Source organism: Squalius cephalus (assembly GCF_949319135.1).
Source record: "Squalius cephalus genome assembly, chromosome: 14".
Lineage (NCBI taxonomy): Eukaryota > Metazoa > Chordata > Actinopteri > Cypriniformes > Leuciscidae > Squalius > Squalius cephalus.
Genome location: NC_137135.1, coordinates 22,533,269 through 22,556,187, shown reverse-complemented (window position 1 = coordinate 22,556,187; position 22,919 = coordinate 22,533,269). Strand labels below are relative to the sequence as shown.

General features: G+C 36.3%; 1 protein-coding gene across 6 annotated transcripts in view; it reads right to left on the bottom strand.

Moving 5' to 3' along the window:
- The window catches only part of LOC307171158 (teneurin-3), a 137,083-nt gene that overhangs the window by 28,960 nt on the left and 85,204 nt on the right, over positions 1 to 22,919 (bottom strand). For 2 of the 6 annotated variants that reach the window (XM_079892616.1, XM_079892617.1), the window contains exons 8-17: positions 22,259 to 22,466; positions 21,450 to 21,551; positions 19,034 to 19,228; positions 15,362 to 15,562; positions 11,529 to 11,714; positions 10,522 to 10,548; positions 10,120 to 10,140; positions 9,212 to 9,358; positions 8,869 to 9,076; positions 5,329 to 5,448 (exon numbers count right to left, since the gene is read on the bottom strand). In XM_079892616.1, the coding sequence (XP_079748742.1) occupies positions 5,329 to 5,448; positions 8,869 to 9,076; positions 9,212 to 9,358; positions 10,120 to 10,140; positions 10,522 to 10,548; positions 11,529 to 11,714; positions 15,362 to 15,562; positions 19,034 to 19,228; positions 21,450 to 21,551; positions 22,259 to 22,466 (1,415 nt within the window). The remainder of the gene's footprint in view (positions 1 to 5,328; positions 5,449 to 8,868; positions 9,077 to 9,211; positions 9,359 to 10,119; positions 10,141 to 10,521; positions 10,549 to 11,528; positions 11,715 to 15,361; positions 15,563 to 19,033; positions 19,229 to 21,449; positions 21,552 to 22,258; positions 22,467 to 22,919) is intronic. The other 4 variants (XM_079892621.1, XM_079892620.1, XM_079892618.1 and 1 more) reach the window with 3 other exon arrangements.

Here is a 22,919-nt window from a genome sequence, read left to right as displayed (position 1 = left end):
ATCTCTTTTAAACATTGTCAAGTCGCGATCTCCCGCACGACATCCGACAGCGCGGCCGCGGACATCCGCCTAAGATAAAAAGTTATCTCGCTGCTGTTCCTGAATTAACCGTAATCATAGTAATAGGCGCACACCCATTTTTTTGGCGGCTGGCTTGACCGTGTATTTTCAAACCACTGCTGGCTTGACCGCAGTCCGGTGACCCTGATCGTGCAAGACCTGCCTTCCGGTTCCATTATACGCCTTCCGTTTCCAATATACTCTCTCTCACACATATACATTATTCTCTTACATACACATATTTTTTCAGACATACATACTGTACATTTTCTTCTTACATACATTTATTATTTATAATATTAAATGTATACTTTGAATACATTTGCATAAGAGTAAAATGTATGTATGTGAAAGAAGAATGTATGTGTGTGAGAGTAGAAATGTATGTATGTGAAAGAAGAATGTATGTGTGTGAGAGTAGAAATGTATGTATGTGAAAGGAGAATGTATGTGTCTGAGAGTAGAAGAATGAATTTTGGCTTGTTTGGCTCTTCATAAAAGAACAAAACAAAATTCACACATCACTTTTGGCCACTACTGTTTGGTGTGGTCAGTGCCACAATAGTGCTATTTAAGACCCTGCTTGCTGTGGACTGAAGGGCCAAAGTCATCACCAGTGCACTGCTGCATTTTTCCAGTCACCAAAAAATATCATTATTACTTTCATTACTGCAGTCAGAGCATTGATTTGTAGAGTGGGAGAGATTATTACATTTCTTACATATTCAGTTACTTAAAGAATACCTTTACGATCAAGCCTGTATCGTTTATTTAACTCCCTGTCATCATATTATAATATACATAACATAATATACATATCTCATTATAATACATTAATATATATTTAAATTAATACATAAAATTAATACATTACATCTTTTTTTTAACTAACTAGGTTAGGATACCTCTCCAGCACTCTTAAATATTTTAGGAGCGTTCTTTATGAATCACACTTATTCTTAAATCTAGGAAAAAGAGTAAAATGATGTCATTCTTAGAATTTTTACACACGTAAGACTAAAATGTTACTCTGAGTGGCTTTATACATAGGGCCCCTGAACCCTAACACCTAGTCCTAACAGTCTAATACAGTCTACTAATACTCTAATGAGAGTTAGTTGACATATAGTTGCAAAATTAAAATATAGCTGCGAGCAGCGATTACGGGCCCAAGCCGGTGGCACCGCAACCCCGGGGCCTTTAGTTACCTAAAGGCACCGGGGTGGCGGTACCGCCGGCTTTGGCCCTTCATCGCTGCTCGCAGCTATATTTATATATATATATATATATATATATATATATATATATATATATATATATATATATACACACACATATACATATATACACATATACATATATAAATATATAAAAGACAGAAAATATTACTTGACTTACCTTATTCTGATTTTATGAATCACTCAAAATATTCCACAACAAATCCTTTAAATTTAATGTAAAAATAAAACGAAAGTAAGCAGTGTTGGGCTCACGTAACCCTCTCATTAGAATCAAAATGTTTCAACATTTGCCATGTATTTGGATGCTAAACTATTCTTTATTATAGGCTTTGTACTTCACTCGTGTTCCAATATCGACGGAAAAAAGCATCCTCTTCACACGCGCAATAATGTACTTGGAAACATCACAGTGGAGCGGTGCTTACTGTGAATGTACGAATTGTACTACTGACTATTAAGAGCAGTGTAATTTTTATATGTTAGGTTGACTATTTTATTATTATATTTTATTAAGTCTACAATGAACAGGCTGCGATGTCAAGATTGCAATGCTGGAATGTGTGTGTGTGTGTTCATGTTTTTCTATCCCGGTGGGGACTTCAACCAGAATGCACACAGACTCATGGGGACTCGTGTCACAGTGGGGACCTAAATAGAGGTCCCCATGGGTAAACAAGCTTATAAATCATACAGAATGAGTTTTTTTGGAAATGTAAAAATGCAGAAAGTTTTCTGTGATGGGTAGGTTTAGGGGTAGGGTTAGTGTAAGGAGATAGAATATACAGTTTGTACAGTATAAAAACCATTAAGTCTATGGAGAGTCCCCACAAAGATAGTAAACCGTGTGTGTGTGTGTGTGTGTGTGTGTGTGTGTGTGTGTGTGTGTGTGTGTGTGTGTGTGGCGTGGGCGCGATTGAACAGTGGACACATAAAAACATAGTCCGTCATTATACAGGACGACATTCAAACTGCAAAGTGTTAACTTATATTTGTGTACAGTCGCAATAACATTGTGCTTTTGTAAAATAATTTCAAGCAATCCACCCCCTGAAAGGCGCTAATTTTAAAATGAAACTAAAATGCTCACGACTGCACGGGCATTCATAACGGTGCGCGTCCACGGCGAGGAACGAGCAGAACAGAGTAAACGTTTTTCAGTTAATTCCTACTTCCATAGGAATTCATTTGAAACGCTCGCTCAACCACTATCAATGTCAGTGCAGATGAACATATTTTACTTTCGCTTTTAAGTCGCCCAGGCGGTGTCACACGTCGATTAACCGGTGGTAAAATATTCTCACCGTCACATACCTAGTATATTTTTATATAGATACAATAGGCCTACCTGATTTTGAACACAAGAGGGCAGAATAGCCCTATGTATGACTTGATTTTATGGGACTAAATAGTACAATTACTATTTTTAAACTTATAAATAATTCTTAAATTTAAAAAAAAAGAATAAAATGGGTTTAGTTGTGATATTTGTATACTTTTATATCGAAATAAATGGTGTATAATTACATTTTTGAAGATATGAGGCTTTTAGTGTTACTTTACTTTAGTCCCTCACTATAGCAAAACCGTTTGAGATGTTTAATATCCGTTCACAATTTAGCATCTTTAATGTATCTTTATCATTTTGAAAAAGTTTGGTGTGAATAAAATAAACCAGTTAAATCCACATTCAAACCAAAATATCTGACTTCCTTTTGCTCTGAGCTAATAACTGTAAATTAGAAAGTTGTCCGGCTCGGTGAGACCAATATATATACTGATTTTTGTAACTGTTGGTAAAACTAACCCACCCACTTTTGTCAAACGCATGTTGAAAGTGACACACTTCCTGCTGCCAGTTGGTGGCGCTATAACTTTGACTCACAATAGTTACATCCATCTGATCTGCCTCTTACCACGAACATACTGCTAAAGTTTCATCAAGATCAGTTAATGTATGCAGAAGTTATAACACTTCGTCTCCTCTCTTTTCTCGCCATAAATTTGTTTCCTCGCCACGGCCAAACCGTTCGAGATATCAAAAATCCGTCCGCAATTTAGCATTCTCAATGTCTTGACTTCATGCTGACTGAGTTTGGAGGTGATTGAATGAATTCTCTAGGAGGAGTACATCACATTCCACAGCAAGCGTTTTCCAAACAACCCATAATAGCCGACTTCCTGTTGGGCTGGCGTGAAACTTGACAGAGGGAAAGTTGTTCGGCCCGATGAAATCTATATGTGTACCGAGTTTCATATTAATTCATGCAAGCGTGTTTGATATATGGACCAAGTTTTCAGACCCTGTTCAAGAGGGCGCTGTTGAGCCCCCCTGCCACGCCCGTTTCTGAAACTTTTCACATGTCTACTGGCTAATAAGTGTTATGTGTCTGTCGAGTTTCATCCAATTTCAAGCATGCTAAGAGTCTCAAACGCATCCGAAAAGAATATTAAAGTTTGATGCGTTGCCACGGCAACAGTATCTAAGATATCAATAATCCTTTCACAGGTCTACATCTGCCGTGCGTTTACATTATACACATAAAGTTTTAAGCAAATCGGGTAAAAATAAGAAAGTGATTTCAAAGCATTTTGAAAGTGACACACTTCCTGCTGCCAGTTGGTGGCGCTATAACTTTGACTCACAAAGGTCACATCCATGTGATCGGCCTCTTACAACGAATACACTGCTGAAGTTTCAGCAAGATCAGATAATGTATGCAGAAGTTATAACACACTTCCTGTGTCCCATTATTCGCCATAAATTCGTTTCCTCGCCACGGCCAAACCGTTCGAGATATCAAAAATCTGTTCGCAAGAATTCATCCTCAATGTCTTGACTTCATTTACAACGAGTTTGGCGGCGATCGGATGAATTCCCTAGGAGGAGTATTTCACATTCCATTGTATGCGTTTTCCAAACAACGTATAATAACCGACTTCCTGTTGGGCTTTTGTAAAACTTAGAGCACGAAAGTTGTGCGGCCCGATGAGATCTATATGTGTACTGAGTTTCATATTATTACATGCAAGCATGTTTGATATATGGACCAAGATTTCGGACCCCATTCCAGGGGGCGCTGTCGAGCCCCCCTGCCACGCCCGGGTACCAGCTTCAGTCCGGCCCTGATGGCCGCGGGTCCTGACCTGTGTGCAAAGTTTCAAGAGTTTTTGAGCATGGTAAGGGCCCCAAAAGTGGCAAAAAGGCACAAAAAAAAATAATGAAAAAAAAAAGAAAAAAAAAAAAAAAAAAAATCCTTACGAAAACAATAGGGCCTTCGCCCTTTCAGGGCTTGGGCCCTAATAATTATAGTTAGTAGAATGTCTAAGGTGGACCATCAAAATAAAGAGTAATCTGAATTAGGCTATATATGATATATGGATGTACAAATATTATATATATATATATATATATAATACACACACACACACACACACACACACACACACACACACATACAGTTGTAATCAAAATTATTCAACCCCCATTGCAAATCAGGTTTAATGGCAAAATTTACAGACTTTCAGCTGTTTGCAATGAACAAGTTAAACAAAAGTAATTGAAATAGCTCAACACAACTAATGTTTTAAGTGGTGTCCCCAAACTGAAAGCGCAACTTTTAATGACTTCTGCATACTAAAAATTATTCAACCCCTTCATGGCAATCATCTTTAGTACTTACTTATATATATACTTATATATGTATATATAACATTTGTGGAGATGTGTATTATATTCTATTTTGTGTTTACAAAAAATATATGCTAATGTGATCTGTAAATTAAACCTTGCTGGGTCATAAAATGACATTAGATCAAGTTGTAATGTGTTGCCTGTAAGTGACATTATCAGTCTGTGATGATTTGACCTAACTTGACTTGTGTGGGAAGGAGTGAAATGTAAATAGGAATTTGCATAAGACTATGCAAACTGGTTTCTCACTGACTATCTTAAGGATAGGTATTAGCATAATTATGTGTGTATACGTATGTGCTTGTCTGTGTCTGAGTACAACATATTTGTACGTACATGCCATCCTGTCTGGTGATGGTATAACCCTGCTGGGGGTAATGAAGAAGGGACACATTCACCCCAATCAGTGGAGTGCCGTCACTGGTCACCACCTGTCCGCGCACTACAGACACCAGGCTGTTAAATAAACACAAACACACGCAAAAAAAGACGTAAATGTGGTTCTGAAAGAAAGCAAAGGTAGTTTAACCATTGCATTGATTTTCAAGGTCAGCAGACTTCTTATTTTAAAAAAAGCAGCATTACATTTTTTATATTTTATGTATAACATTTTTAGATTTGATATCTTAAATGTCCAGATCAACTATAAAATGTCTCAATCCACTGCACCTGACCTTCCTCTGCCAGTCTGTTTTGATAATCTTAATAGATGTAATTACAGCACAAATTATTTTACCAAGCACCATTTAGTGTCTGACCAGCAATCTCGCACCTTTAGACTAATTGTGCGATAATTTCTCAGTGTGCGAACAAAAGGAACTTCAGGGCAGATGGGCGGGATGAGAAGTTTCCTCATCAAGGCATAATCAAAAGCTTCATCAGCCAAATATTCTTAAGAGATTCTAACAAGTTTTTCTTAACCCTCTGGGGTCCTTCGGGTCAAAAATGACCCGAAGCGTTTAAATAAAAAATTATTAAAAATCGTAGCTTCATCAGAATGGTCCGAAACTTGGTGACTTTGTTGGTACTTGGTATATGAACACCCAAAAAAATTGGGGACAGGATTTGAGTAGTCTAAGTGGCTGTAAAAAAAATAGTCACACTCAGGACCTTCGGGTCAAAAATGACCCCCATAGGAAATGAATGGGAAATTGGCAAAAATGTGACAATACAGAGTTTTTTTGTGCGTACAATCTACAAATCAGCCACGATCCAGAAAAAAAGTACACAACAGTGAAGGGGTGAATCTATAAAACATCAAGAGTGCAAAACAGACACATCCACACACACACACACACACACAAACACACTTTTATACACATACACACTAATAAATTCAGATTACAAACATCTGTTTTGAATTTTTAAAAATCACAGCTTCATCGGAATGTTACGAAACTTGGTGACTTTTATGGTATTAGGTATGTGAACACACAAAAATTATTGAGGTCATGATCCAAGCATGCTAAATGGTAGTCACACTTCTGCTCTTTGGTCATAAATGACCCCATAGGAAATGAATGGGAAATTGTCAAAAATATGAAAAAACAGAGTTTTTTTTGTGCATACAATCTACAAATAAGCCAGAATGCAGAAAAAAAGGACTCAACAGTGAAGGGGTGAATCTCTAAAACATCAAGAGTGCAAAACAGACACATCCAGACACACACACACACACACTTTTATACACATACACTAATAAATTCAGATAACAAAAATCTGTTTTGAATATTTAAAAATCACAGCTTCATCGGAATGTTACGAAACTAGGTGACTTTTATGGTATTAGGTATGTAAACACACACAAAATATTGAGGTCATGATCCAAGCATGCTAAGTGGTCATCACACTTCTGCTCTTTTGTCAAAAATGACCCCCATAGGAAATGAATGGGAAATTGTCAAAAATATGAAAACACAGGTTTTTTTTGTGCATACAATCTACAAATAAGCCAGAATGCAGAAAAAAAGGACTCAACAGTGAAGGGGTGAATCTCTAAAACATCAAGAGTGCAAAACAGACACATCCAGACACACACACACACACACTTTTATACACATACACTAATAAATTCAGATAACAAAAATCTGTTTTGAATATTTAAAAATCACAGCTTCATCGGAATGTTACGAAACTAGGTGACTTTTATGGTATTAGGTATGTAAACACACACAAAATATTGAGGTCATGATCCAAGCATGCTAAGTGGTCATCACACTTCTGCTCTTTCGTCAAAAATGACCCCATAGGAAATGAATGGGAAATTGTCAAAAATATGAAAACACATGAGTTTTTTTGTGCATACAATCTACAAATAAGCCAGAATGCAGAAAAAAGGACTCAACAGTGAAGGGGTGAATCTCTAAAACATCAAGAGTGCAAAACAGACTAAATCTGTTCAGGCAAAAATCACTAGAATTCGCAAGCCTTTCTACAGAGAGCTGTAAATCCACTAGTGGTAAAAATGTGCTATTGCGTGATAAAAATGCTCAATGTGTCCACCAGGTGGCACCCATCTCATTTCAAAAATTGTTTTCATGAGGCCTAGGCTTGACTCTAAAATGAAATTCAGCTTTAATAAAAAAAATAAAATAAAATAAAAATATATAAATTTTCCATTATATTCAATGGGAAAAAATGGGTCATAATTATTGCATAAATATTAATTATAAATCATAAATTCTCTCAAAACACCAAAAAAGAAAAGAAAAAATATTATTAAAAACAATAATAAAAAAAAAAATTATGATTTTTTTTTATATATATTAATTTTGCCCTCCGGGTCATTTTTGACCCGAAGGTCCTGAGTGTGAGTGTTCAATGAAGGACCCCAGAGGGTTAACTGGTCCTACTCTAAGGCAGTAAAGACAAGCAGCAATGTTCATATTGTTAACTTTGCCCGAAAACACCAAAGGGCATTGAACATATTCGCTCAAGAGTCCAAATTGAAGAGGTGCAAAGGTGAGGCGCTCAATTTTTTCACTGGAAAAAGTAATCATTTCTTAAAGTACACGGTGTGTTAGCTCTTCATACAAATCATACCAACGGTTGATGGCTTTTCTATCTGCAATATAAAAGCAGCAAAAAATTAGATAGGACAACATGGAGTCTTCAAAAGGGAAACTGAAGTTCTGAATTCCTATCAAAAAGAAAAAGCCTATTGTTTATTCCGTATGAGTTTGAGAGTCTTGCTCTATTTCCCCATGCTGTTAGATCTACAACCCCAAAACGTTACAAAAAAACACTTTAAGATTGTGGGAAATATTGTGAAACACATCAAACGGCATCACAATTACTTGCATAGCCAGAAGGACTTTCTATGCATATACATTTTAATATGTTATAGCACTGATAAATTAATTATCGGAATAAAAATTTACGGGATAACAAGCCATGTGTCACAGTGAAAAGCTTTATATTATAAATTCTATATAAAACAATTTGATGGTCAAAGTCATTTTTAAATAACGTTCATTTCCTAAATCATCTAAACTAGCCATTTTGTGACATCATAAAATATGTGAACATTATTAAAAAGTAGCTTATCCAAAAAAAAAAAAAAACTATAAAATGCAGCTTACCAGCCTAGTATAGAAATATTAAAGAGATAGTCCAGCCACAAATGATAATTCTGTCAACATTACCTCACCCTCATGCCATTCCAAATCTCTTTTGGAAAACAAAAGAAGATATTTTGAAAATATGTTTCAAGTATTTAATCCCTACGATTATTTGCACCAACATTGGGGTGCGAATAAAAAAACGTCTTTGTGGTAATATCCATTTTTGGGTGAAGTATCCCTTCAAGCCACATATTTATCAGTTTAGTTCACCAAACCTTGCTGAGCGTTCTTCAGCAGTTCAAGAGCTCCTAACCTGTGGTTGAACGTGTTTTCCCCTGTTAGGGTATGGGTGCCCCCTGGAGCTACCAGAAAGCTGACGCGCTGATAGAAGCCCTGAGTGTCTGGACTAGGTGAGCTGTGGTGTTGCATTGTGCTGGGATCTGGAGCCCCGCGGCAGTACGTCTGACCCTGACAGGTGCTGTGAATGCAGCAGTCTGGGTCCATGCAGTCCACCAAGCCATCTAAAATAACAACGAGGGACTTTAGACAAACTATTCAGATGCTTTAAAAGTTATTTAGACATTTCTAGTACAGATGTGTGTATCATATCATAGTAAAACAATTATTTAGCACTCAACTTCGCAACATTTTCTCACCTCCCTCATTGTCCTTGCCATCAGAGCAAAGGGTTTCCATAGCGACATCACACCCCACCCCTCTCCATCCCGACTGGCAGAGGCAATGCCATCCGTTCTGGTCCAGAATGCACCTGCCGTTGTTGTTACACAGCCCTGGACAGCTATCTACCGGGACAAATTCATCAGTTATACACACAGACCAACCAGCAGCCTAGGATGTGTCAAGGGGGTGAAGAACTCACCATAAAGAACTGCTTAAACATACAGGGGAAAACACGGTGAATGTGTCTTAGTCAGTCAAACGTTTGGCACTTGACATTTTAAAGACATCGAACAGGACTCAGGGACAGCTGTAATTTCACATGAAACAGCTGGACAAAATATCTGTTTTAGAAAATGATTTTTTTTCCCCCTTTTTTTCTGGAGAATAGATTAATAAATTCAGCGAAACACCAACTAGGAAAATGGTTTGAATGAAATAAAAAAATTAAATAAGTCTCTGAGCAGCTTCTAAAGTTAAAAGAAAGTTATTTTGAAAAATACTGTTAAATTATCACATCTAGCAGTGTCCATGTGAAGAAACAGCATGCTGAGCTGATCAGACAGTGTACAGAAGTGCTCCATCATATGGAAATTACAGAGGGAAATGCTAAACTAAAGGAGCTTAGCAGCTGCTAAATATTACATTAAGAGACAGTGAGATGTGCAACAATGGGGATTTGGGTAATGCGAACGTGTATATGTGCATGGACTGATGGTTGTGTGTGTGTCTCTGTATGCCTACATTTACACTGTATAAAACAGGAAACCTGAAACCGAACAGATGTGGAGACATTAATACACGGTACATAGACATAATGAAAGTCATGCTTGAGAGACAGAGGGGTCAGAGCCACATGCTCTCTTAAGGGCAGCATGACCTTTACCTCTATATCCTATCCAGTCTGCTATCATGAAGAGACATTCAGGGAAAAGAATTAAACATGGGGTGTTATACTGCGGTATGCAGTGATTTAGTGTCATTTCTTTAGACAGCCCAGGCAGCCTCCGCTGGTTTACACACACCTAATATGCTGCGGCTTACCCTCTCCTCAGTAAATATGACATTTCATGATATTTGCATTGTACTGTTGAAGAGCTCGATCAGAGAAAGGCACGGCAGCTTTAGAATTTTTCTTTTACTTTTTTTGACGAAGCAAGGTCTATGTCTGTGAATCTGCTTTTAGGTTTCATAAACATTTGTATTCAATGAAAATGTAATTATAATATTTTTTATTTCACAGATCACATAGAAAGCAAACCATGGCAAATGAAATAAAGCACTGTACCTTTTATTTTGCTGTCCAGAAAGTGTGCTAGAGTGATGCAATGAATGAACAAAAAAGGAATTATTAACACAATATTATTTTTTGTGCAATGTTAACAATGCAACTCATGTACATATTTAGCCGATTGGCAACCTGTGAGCTCCCATAAGTGATTCATAAAATTTGAAAAATTGCAACAGTGTATTGATGTGCTGTCAATGTGTTTGATTTAAAAATTACTCACAAGTATTCCCTGAACAATTTTACATTTTCCAATATGCTGTGCATTTTCTCAAAATGTAATATGCTTTTGCCTTCTCAGTCAATTTTGATTACTGGATAAGGATGTTTCAAAATCATTTTGATTCAGATTTGTCAATCATTTGTTAAAAAGATATGGTTAAAATAAATATTTATATAAAAACCATGACTTGTGAGCTTTTACTCTACACAATCTCTAACTAAGACCGACTAAGAAATATTTAGCCAATGAAATTAAATATTTTAGTGCTAAAATTTTTACAATGCCATTCAATCGTTTGAGAAGGCAAGACTTCTTACTCACCAAAGCTGCAATTATTTGATCAAAAATACAGTAAAAACTGTATTGTGAAATATCATTGCAATTTAAAATGAAATTTTTCTATTTGAATATATTTTAAAATGTAATATATTCCTGTGATGGCAAAGCTGAATTTTCAGCTTTACTCCAGTCTTCAGTGTCACATGATCCTTCAGAAATCATTCTAATTTGCTGATTTTATGAAACATTTCTTATTATTATCCATGTTGAATTTTTTTTGGGAAAAAAAATCAGGATTCTTTGATGAATGGAAGGATTTATTTCTGACCCCAAACGCTAGAATGGTATTGTATATTCACTATAGAAATCTAACCTTTTTTCCATGACTTTTACTGGCCTGTAAAATACAATTAGGAATACAAATACAAATAGGAACCTTGAATAGGATAAGCTATCTTTAAAGCTAATCTAACAAAATACAAGGTTCACAACATTGTTAACTCACCGATATTGCAGTTTTCTCCCGTCCAACCTTGGTGACACTCACACTTCCCCTTTCGACACATGCCGTGCTCACCACAGTGAGCCTGACAATCCTCCTGTTCACACCCTGGCCCCGACCAGCCGTCCGCACATCGACACACACCTCCACCACACACGCCGTGAGGACTGCAAGCCGTTGCACACATTTCTGAAACAAACAACAGTGTGTTTTATATAAATACAGTTTATAAAACAACAATACAACTGAAACATTTTTTGTACAGTAACACATCTTGCATTAGTACATTTACATATCTTATGCCATTAAAATAATTATCATGGATGAAGAGTCAGATACTTGTAAATTAGATTTAGATTTTCCTTGATGCATTTTAATGTGGGACGGACAATGAAACTTTTATCTGAATTGTTGCTTCTTAACATGAGCGCTCAAAGTTAACTTAATGTTGTATTTTTGTTTAACACACATTTCAATTTCGTCCACAAAATAAGTTTGAGATCAGACATTAATTTGTGGATGCCTGCAGTACAATTGCGGTTCCCCTGTTGAAGACCCCTGATCTACATGTTGTCTCATCTACTTTGGCAAAACAAAGAAATTTCATCTCCTTCACAACAGCACCATGCTGAATTATAACTGCTATGACTGAATGCATCTTCAGCACTCTAATTCTCAATGCTGGATTTTATTTGATTGCTGGGGAACAAAATTGGCTGTAATCTTTGATAGCTTTGTGTTAAAGCCAATGCACAATGGCTCTGAACTTGTCATCCTACAAGCTGTGACTGCTAACATTTCTGGAGCCCTCATGGGCATCCATCAACAAATACATGTACACACACACATTCACACAAGACTTAATGTCTTGTGCACATTTTCAAGGACAAATGACTCCTTAAGAGAATTACACCGTGTTGCGTTTCTGTTATCATAACATTTAGTGCCTTTAAAAATGCCTTAATATAATTCACTCTATTTCATATTATTATCATATATTATTATTACTATTTTTTTTTATAATTTGAATTTAAAAATATGGCGTGGCTACATGCCAAAACCAGTTTATGGATGGTACATTTAATAGATAATTACTTCCATAAGGCATAACCATATTCTGCAAGTGTCAGCAAATATTGTGCACTCTGTTATTCTAGAGAGACATCCCAAATTAGGAAGACTTGGTTCCATAGATGGTGCTACAACAACTTCATTACTCAGTTTGTATTATACATTCAATTTACCGTCACCTTAAAATTTCCCAGTGGGCTGCAAACTATTAAACTAAATGAATTAACATGCACACAGTAGAATTACATCTGCATGTCTGTTTCCAGTCCAACAACGATCTGCATGTATTAAAACAACCTACAGGTCAAGACAAGACCGTAAGATTACATCTGTATGCGTCAGACAGCACAAGGCATTTAAATTTTTAGTATGTATTTTCTGCATAAATTCATATAAATCAGGCATTGTCTACAATGAGCTAGATATTCAGCAATGGAAGTATTAAGCTTAGAGATCCATTTTTCAGACATGCTGCAACCAGAAAGCAATGTGTAGGATCTAAATGCATCTGATGACAGGTAAAGAGAAGTTGAAACCTGGATTGCCCCTATCCACCTTAATTTCCAATAATCATTATGTTCTAATATCGATACAGTAAAGTGAAGTAAGATATATATATTTCAAATGCGTTAACATTTTCAGTATGTATGTTCTCAATAAAGTCATACAATTCAGGTAATGTCTGCCTTAAGTTAGAGATCCTGCCATTGGAAGAGAATAAGGCTCAAGGCTGAGACCAGGCAGCACTGTGCATCTAAACACCTCTGATGCTAGATAACAAGGGCAATTTAGACCTGGCTTTGCCCCATCCACCTTCATTTCAACTAATCATTATGTCCTTAGAACTCACCTCAACGACTCCTAAAAACAGGCAAATAACACAGCCCGGGGCAATTTTGATTTTATAAGGCCATAATCGAGACAATTTATCACAGCAGAGAAATTACACTGGTGACTTTTCTCCACCGCTACCCAAGGCAACCTTTCCGGCAAGTTCAGAATTGGTCTTCCATAAAGCCATTTTTTTTGTCAAGCAACTTTTAGAGTGGGAAGAAAGTCCTCTTGACAAATAAATGACGGCTAAAATCCGAAGTGAAACGTAAGTAAAGTCTCTCTGAAATGTTTGTCCAGGGGAGAAGATAAGTTCTTTATTCAATTGCAAGACCTTGGAGGGTCTGATTAGGTGGTGTCGGCTCTCTGGAATATTAAATTGCTTTAAAAGGGTGAAGGGGTGGTTGATTTTTTGCAATCTTTTTTTTTTTTTTACAGCGTTCTTTTTCCACACCAGTCGATGTAATCAATTTTTCATTAGTGGCAAGGTGTTTATCTGTTTTTAGCACTTCCAGGTTCCAGCGGGAGGCGGGTCGATCCACGCCACACACACGTTAATTAAAGTTTATTTAATTGAGGTGGAACAGTGGAGGTAATGAAGAGACAAAACCCCAACTGTGCAAGCAAGTGGACTCCCTTTGCTCCCATGGCCAGAAATGCAGCTAAAGTGGCCCGATGCTAAGCTCACCAAACACTCAAGAAGAAAGTAATGGCTTAGTTGCTTTACTACTTTTATATTCAATAGAAGCTAAAAGTTAAAATAAAACATTTCTGTACAGCAGTATTGCTATATTTAATTGCTAATGAAAATCCTTGATAAAATCCAATAAAAAAGGATATGGAAGCATTACCAAAGTTGTATATGAATATAGAAGTAAACCAATATACACTTTAGATAGATTTTTTTTTTAATTGACTGATTAAATGCGACAGTTAAGACTAATATTTTTCCACAAAAATATTAAGCAGCACAACTGTTTTCAACACTGACAATGATAATAAATCTTTCTAGAGCAGCAAATCAGAATATTAGAATGATTTCTTAAGGATCATGTGAAACTGAAGACTGGAGTAATAATGCTAAATCCGCTTTACCATCACAGGAATTAATTACATTTTAAAATACATTCAAATAGAAAACATCTATATTAAAATGTAATAATATTTCACAATATTATTTTTCTCACTGTACTTTAAAAAATGTACCCTTATTGAGCATAAGAGACTTCTTTCAAAAACATAAATCTTCAAACATTTAAACAGCAGTGTACAGTAAGTGTTAATCTAACTTTAGTTCACATATGAACAGAAGATTTATTTTCATACTGTAACAGTCGAGCACATTAAATTGAATCTGTGGTGATTTCTGTTTTGTTATAACACTTTTTGATAACTGCAGCACCACATTTATTGTTCTCTTCACATTTACATTTCACAAAATTCCCCTATTCCAAAACCACAGGTGCTTGTGATAGCATAATTCCCAAAACATTCTCTGAAGAAACAGCCTGACAGCTGCATTTCTTTTTCTTTTCACCAATTACTTACAGGCATCAGCAAGGGACTGTAACATATGGAAGTTCTCGCAGCTTCTGTAAGATTAGTGAGCAGCGTATGCGTCATGGCCACAGGAAATGCTGACTTGATTGAAAGGTTACTCACAACAGGCTAATCAAACTAGAAACATAAACATTAGTGTTCCTAACAGCACCCGGTGTGGAGAGCATGTTAGAGCATAGACCCACAACCATTTACTATAATAATGATTCAATTACCTACAGTGGGGTGCAAGAAATCTAAGACCACACTGAAAATTTCATTTTCAAATCTAATTTAAACCTGGAATTTGTTTTCAAACAAATCTCCCAATCTCTAATCAAACCTTATTTAAAGTTATGACATGACTGATCACAAAATCAGTGAATCAGTGGTACCTGTAGAACAGTCAGGGCCAGTCCAGTTGGCATCACAGATGCAGGTGCTGGTCTCACTTTGGAATGAGCCATGGCCAGAGCAGTGTTCTGGACACAGAGAGAGTTGCGTCTCACAGTTCGATCCGGTCCAGCCTGAGGTACAGTGGCACTGACCATGGAGACAGGAGCCATGGCCCGAACAGGATGGCTCCACACAGTCCACTGTGGAAAACAATACTGTTTTTAGACCATTTTTCTAAGACTTACCTTTACATTTTTGCAATGACTTTTAACCAACAGTCCACAAAATAATGTTTAGTTGTTCAGCGGATGTATGAAATCAGTTACCCAGATTGTAACCACAGGTGTAGTCACATCACATTTTCAATATACACGTTTTTTATCTATTTATTTATCATTTAAAACCTGATAATGTCTTCTTGTGAAATGTCTTGCTTGAAAAATGCTATAATTCTTTAAAATACACTACCATTAAAAAGTCTGAGATGGGTGAGATTTATTAAAGGGTACATAACATGCACAGTTTCACCTAATCTCATGTTAATCTTGAGTACCTATAGAGTAGTAGTGCATCCTTAATATCTCAAAAAAGTGTTTAGTTTTATTATATTTAGAAAAGAAAAATACAGCTTTCCGATTCTCTCCGGAAAAAGCCGAGGTCCTGGAGGCGGAGCTATAGAGTCAAGCGGTAGTTCTTGATTTCCAGCAAAAGACAGAAATCTGATCCAGTTGTACTTACATGAATGGGGTCTTTTATCACTGGGACCGCTCCACGTTTTAATAGCAAACGATTTGCAAATCCAGCGTCGACCTGAGCCTTGACATTCTAAAACATTCGTCACTGAAACGACCAGAACACACAACCGCACTTCCTACACTCCGTTGCTGCCCCGGAAAAACAAACTGCATCCACTGTTCCTGTAACACTGGGTTCTTTGGAAAACTGAACACGGTAAGCTTTCCCTCACATCCAAATACACACTTTTTTGGAGACATTCTTGAACAAATCCTATGCAGCGCTGCCGATGATTTCCTGTTGAAGCGCGTTGATGTGCGCGGTCTCGCTCTCCTCTAGTCGACGTGCTCGCGGGCGAGCTTTTCCGAGAGAAACGCTCATATAAGGAGTTCCACTCTTATCTACGTCATTAGATCCACGATGTAAAAAAACCCAGCCGAAACTTGTACCAACCCGGAAGTAAGATTTTCAGCATAGAAATTCTCCGTTATTCGTCCAAAATATTTTTTTAAAACTTTGCCCATGTTTAGCATGAGAATCCATCTCTTTAACACTGTAAACAACTCTGAATACATGAAACACCATTGTACCCCCCCTTTAAAAAAAAATTCTCAATAAAAAGTACAAATAGTCCATTAGAAAAAAATGCTGTAATATTGTTTTCTATTTTAATATACAGTATTTTTAAATGTAATATATTCCTGTGATGGAAAATCTGAATTTTCAGCATCATTACTCCAGTCTTCAGTATCACATGATTCTTCAGAAATCATTGTAATATGCTGATTTTGTGCACAAGAAACATTTCTCATTATTCTCAATGTTGAAAACAGCTGTGCTGCTTAATATTTTTGTGGAAACCGTGATAATTTTTTCAGGATTCTTGGATGAATATTAAGTTCAGAAGAACAGCATTTATTTGAAATAAACATTTTTGTAGCATTATAAATGTTAATATTTTACTGTCACTTTTGATCACTTTAATGCATCCTTACTGAATAATTAATAATTTCTTTGAAAAAATCTAACTGACCCCCAAACTTTTGAATGCTAGTGTATATTGTACTAAAATATTCAATGTATTATGTAATACATTTTTGAATGTTTTTTTTTCCCTTAAATAGTCCTTATGATAATGATATTACACTTGACCTTACCGTTTTCAGAAAGAAGGGTCTCTTTATTTCTTTGATAGTTTCAAGAACACACTCCAAAACCTCCTATTAAGATTCAGTGATGCTTAGATGTCATTTCAGCTTCCTGCTGCTATTCAAGAAATCTCTTGAATTTGAAGTATTACCGTCATGTAATATAGAAACATAATGAGGGAACAATGTTTGCACAGTGGGAATATGTCTGATCCAGTAAAATGGCTTTATCTTCATGCAGTTCTATGATCATGCAGTGCAATCATGGGACCAAATGATGCACATGAGAAGGAAGCAAATACCATGACAAATCCATCATCATGTTTTACAGTAGCAACAGACAATGTGTGTTGAAGGTATAATTTGGCTTTTCCCAAGCATAAACCCATGAAGATATAGAAAACAGGTTGAAAGATGTCTCATCTGATCACATAAGTGTCTCTGATCTATTGCTTGAGGGTCCAGATTTTGTGCTCTGTAAATAAATTACAGCCATAGGATGTGTGATGTACAGTTCTTGTTGAGACTTGGACAGATGTACTAATATGATTCAACGCTACTATTTGAGGTTGCAATTTTGGAGAATTTAATAGCTATCTTGTCTGTGTGTGAAGTTGCAACACTGTTCCTCATTGCTTGAGTTTGAAAATTTGGTAATCAACCTCATGTTGTTCCAAATCTTTTTGAAGAATGTTTTAACTGTTTTTGTGCATATAATAAAAGTCAGTGGCATCTAAAATGGCACATTGACTTTCATTGCATGGACAGAAAAACAGAGACATTTTTCAAAGTATCTTTGATGTTCCACAGAAGAAAGAAAGTCATACAGGTTTGTAATGTCATGAGGGTGAGTAAATGATGACAGACTTTTCATTTTGGGGTGAACTATCCCTTTAAATATCTGTTAAAGTCAACAGTTAATGCAAAAGCATCAAGCTGTTTTGAAAAACACACTTATCATGATTAATGTCAGACCTCTTTGTAGGTTTTAATTGGCAATGAACTAAATGTGACTGCAGCTACATTATTATTTGTAATTTTGTTACTTCTAAAGCCAATCATTTTGTTTCATCTGGTCTTTATTATTTTGTGCAACTTTATAATAACTGCAGCATAAAGGCCCCGATATACTTCAAGAGAAATCAAAGAACGTACTGATGTGAAGTCATTTAGTCACATCCTTAATATAAGGATATGTTCAAATATGTTATATATATATATATATATATATATATATATATATATATATATATATATATATATATATGGCTTATTAAATAAAGATTAATAATAAAGCTTATTAAACAATCTATTCCCAGCACGTCTCTCTTTTCAGCTGTCTCACTAGGTCTTTCTCTCTCTTCTCAACCTTAGGGTGAGTTACTCATTCAGTTCAATGACAATTATAACATTGGTCAAGTGACCCAAACATAGACATCTAAAGAGTTCATTCCAAAGTCTATTGAATGTGGATCAATAGACTCAATTGGTTTTACTTAGAGAAAGCAAGAGGAAAGGAATCAAAAGGTAGGAAATATTTTGTGTGCATGTAAGGGGTATTTTCTTGGCTGTCTGCCTTATCTCAATCCCACATGTAGAATCCATTTCAGTCAGAGGATGCTGTTAAATGGTGTGGCTAATTTATCACAACAAAACCCAGTCTTTAAGTCAGTACACTCATCCATGTAATTAGCTGCTCAGTGGTGTTGCAAAAAGTGTTCTCCTCAACTACAATGAGCTACATGTGTTGTGGTTTCTTTACATACCTACTAAAATCAGTCCAGTTACCTTGATCACAGTTGTCACCTTTAAAGCCTGGGTTACATATGCAGGAGCCTGTAACACACATGCCATGACCCCCACACTGGGCGTCCATACACTGACCACTGGGCACGTCACATTCAATCCCTTTCCATCCGCTGTAGCACTGGCAGCGACCGCCGTTGTACTGACCATTGCCGCTGCACAACACTGGGCACGCCGCTAATAGAGTGAAAGAATTTAGTTAGAAGGATAAAGGTATACCACAAATAGAAGAAACTCACAAAACATGCCCAGGATGTCTTACTTTTGGGTTGTTTTGTAATTTGTCTCATTGATGATTATCATTATACTCTCATTATTGTAATACTGTAATGAAAGTCATCCTTTCTGGACACAATTTCATTTCATTAGCCTATACATTAAATACAGTAAATGATTAATATCTTAGTATTTTAATTCTATATAGGGTACAGTAATGTTGATTTGGCTGATAATCACATTCTATGACTCGATCTGTAGTCACTAAATTTGGCCAATCTCACGAACCAATTGCAATTTAATGACGTAAAACCATAAAAGGTGCTGCAGACGAACATTTAAACAATATACAGATGAGGTTTGGGACAATGTCTAAAAACAAACTAAATCAATAAATAATAGGGGTGTAACGATTCATCAACTACATCGATGTATCGATTTATATTCCTATGATCCAACTACATCAATCTGTGCTCAGCAAGTTGGCCTTCCGAACGACATATATCAATCTAATATCGTTTTAAAAGGCAATGAATCGATTGTATCGATACTAGGAAATAACGCATTGGATTTAAACACGTCAGACTTTATATGGATGTTTTTTCTTAGCACTTTTAATGATAAAGGCGTTAAACGTTACTCGATTCAGTCTGCCTATCTGTGACGTGGTCGCCATGCGTGACGCGCCAGCAGCAGCGCGACAACAGTCAAGCAGCGCAAAGTCTCTCACCTCAGAAAAACAGACTTTCCTGTCCTCTCAGCCGCTGTACTGCAGTAGCGCGCACTCTTCAATTGCACGCACAAATGCGCCGGCGCACGCTGTATCACTTCACTAAAGCGCAAAAGAAATACGAGCATGCAACGTCGTAAATTAGAAAGTTAAGTTAAGTTCTTCTAAGTATTGTGTATCACCATGGTAGCCTAATTGTTGTTGTTTCCATAACAAAATGCCACTTAGTGGTTATTTTGTATATTTTTATATGACTGTGGTGGCTCATACCAAGACTGTATTAACAAAAACTAGTTTGGGACTGCTATATAGCTTAACCTCGCAGTGCCTATTGTTTATCAGTATTTGTCATTCTTACAATTTTTTTTTTTTTGTATGTTAAGTAAAGGGGGACAGAACTTGTGTGTCAACAATTTTTGTGTAAACAAATGTATTATAATAGGCCTATATAATTCCTAAAAAGGTGGGTCGCGGCTTGATGACCATGGGGAAATGTGGGTCCCATGGCCAAACTATTCAAAACATCATTCAATGTTGTGATAATCGTAATTAATCACAATTACAATATCAATGGAATAATCGACAATTCTGATTTTTGTCATAATCGTGCAGCCCTACTTTATTCAAATAAAATGTGAATGCATTTGACATTAATTGTTGTTTACTTGTTTGTTTATATCCATAATAAATTGATACCTGATTCCCTTACAAGAATTTTTGGCTAAAAAGTCACTGAATCGATTTCAAGTCACTGAATCGTTTTGGATCGTATTGTTCTAAATGAACCAATATCGTCCTTGAATCGTATCGACAACCACGAATCGCGATACGAATCGAATCGTTGTTAAAACAAATCGTTGCACCCCTAATAAATAGCACCACTTTTTCTGGGGTTTTCTCAGCAGTTTTGTAACATAAGAATCTCCAAACATGATCAAAATCTTTTTTTTTTGAAGGTTTTTGCATTTTGATTAAATGCGACATTTCAAATGAGACCTTTTTCTCAGCAATGACAATTAGAGGGCTTAATTGTCATGAAGACAAAAAATGTATGGGTCCCAAAAGAAAATGTATATTAAAGCAAAATTTATTTTTCTTTCTTTCTTTCTTTCTTTCTTTCTTTCTTTCTTTCTTTCTTTCTTTCTTTCTTTCTTTCTTTCTTTCTTTCTCTTTCTTTCTTTCTTTCTTTAGAGGGCTTAATTGTCATGAAGACAAAAAATGTATGGGTCCCAAAAGAAAATTTATATTAAAGTAAAATGTATCTTTCTTTCTTTCTTTCTTTCTTTCTTTCTTTCTTTCTTTCTTTCTTTCTTTCTTTCTTTCTTTCTTTCTTTTTCAACCATTTTGTGGTTAAATATGACCCCAATATGTTCTTTTGTCAGGTTTTATGACATTCATCCTCATAGCAAAAACTGTCATTACAACACCACACACACACACACACACACACACCTCTCGAGCAATATGGTCCAAGGAATCCTGGGAAGCAATTACATGTGCCTGAGACACATTCTCCATTGCCATAGCAATTGTGTGGGCATTCCATCACCGACTCTGCACAAAGAAAATCAGATAATAAAATTGCAATTTATCTGTGGCAAATTAACTGCATTTTTACACAGCTTTGTATTCGTGTTATAAAAAGGCACAGTACAACGTAATTGTGGTAAAAACACTACTGGAGTGTCTTTAAGAATTATAAAGAGTATATTTGGAAGTTGCCTACTGAATTCCCACTTAATAAATAAATGTATAAATAATTGAAAAGGCAAGTACTCTCCTTTGCTGTAAATAAAAGCAGATCCTCCTCAAGACTGCATAACATACAAAATAAATTCATATTTGAAGATAAAAACAAACAGCTCAGCAGCTCAAGGCTAAGAGATTTAGTCTGTTGGCCTCCATATTCCCTGGCCTGACAGAAAGAGATAGCGGCAGAATCAAACTTATTGATTAGCCAACAACTCTGGGCATGCTTCTGCACGCCTCATTATCACTGCTGCGCTATCTCAGGCACTTGGGTGCAAGACAGAAATATAAAAAAGGCCATTTGAAGGCACCTATAAAAGCTTGTTACAGTGGCCCAATTGCTCTGTCGAGCATCACATTACATAATGTTAGGTATGAAATTACATTTTCAGCTTTGGTCCAGAAAAAAACAGGAAACTAAATAACAAGCCACTCTCTGCAGCACATAAACAAAGACGTGTATGTACTCAATCACATGATGTTACACGGTTGTATTACATGTGCTAGCTCACCTAGAACTATTGTGTTGTATGAAACGGGTTCTACAGTGCGCCCATCATTGTAAAAGGCCAGGTGCCACACACCGGTGTGCAGGTACTGAATAAAGCCCGCCTGCTGTACGCTGACCGGAATCTCCAGTCGATCCCTGAGCTCCGGATCCAACTGAACTCGCTCTGGTGAGATGAGCCTACTGCCATCCAGAAGCTCCACAAAGTCGTACTGAAACAAACACAATTACATTTGATGACTATAATTCAGCAGTTGCCAAGAGCATTACAACAAAGTAAAAAGGCAAATTTAATATCCAGACACCATGACATTTAAGCTGCCATTACCCTGTCTGGTCCTAAAATATCATCACAAGAAATCTTTTAAAACAGACAGGAAAAAAGTCTTTTTTTAATTAATTTATTTGGCACCACAGAGTGTATTATCCACCAGAACTTCCAGTACTTCAAACAGAACATTAAAATAAATAGATAGCCCAACTAACTCAAGACTCTAAATTAAAGTTTCTCCAATTGATTTCCTACTGGTCAGCTACAAAAAGCAATAAGGAGACACATGGCAAATTGGAAGCAGCACTCAATAAGCTTGCTTTAGTTTATTGTGAATGGCTTTGGGGACACATTGATTGAACATCTACAATAAGTTGGACAGTTTTCCTCAGCA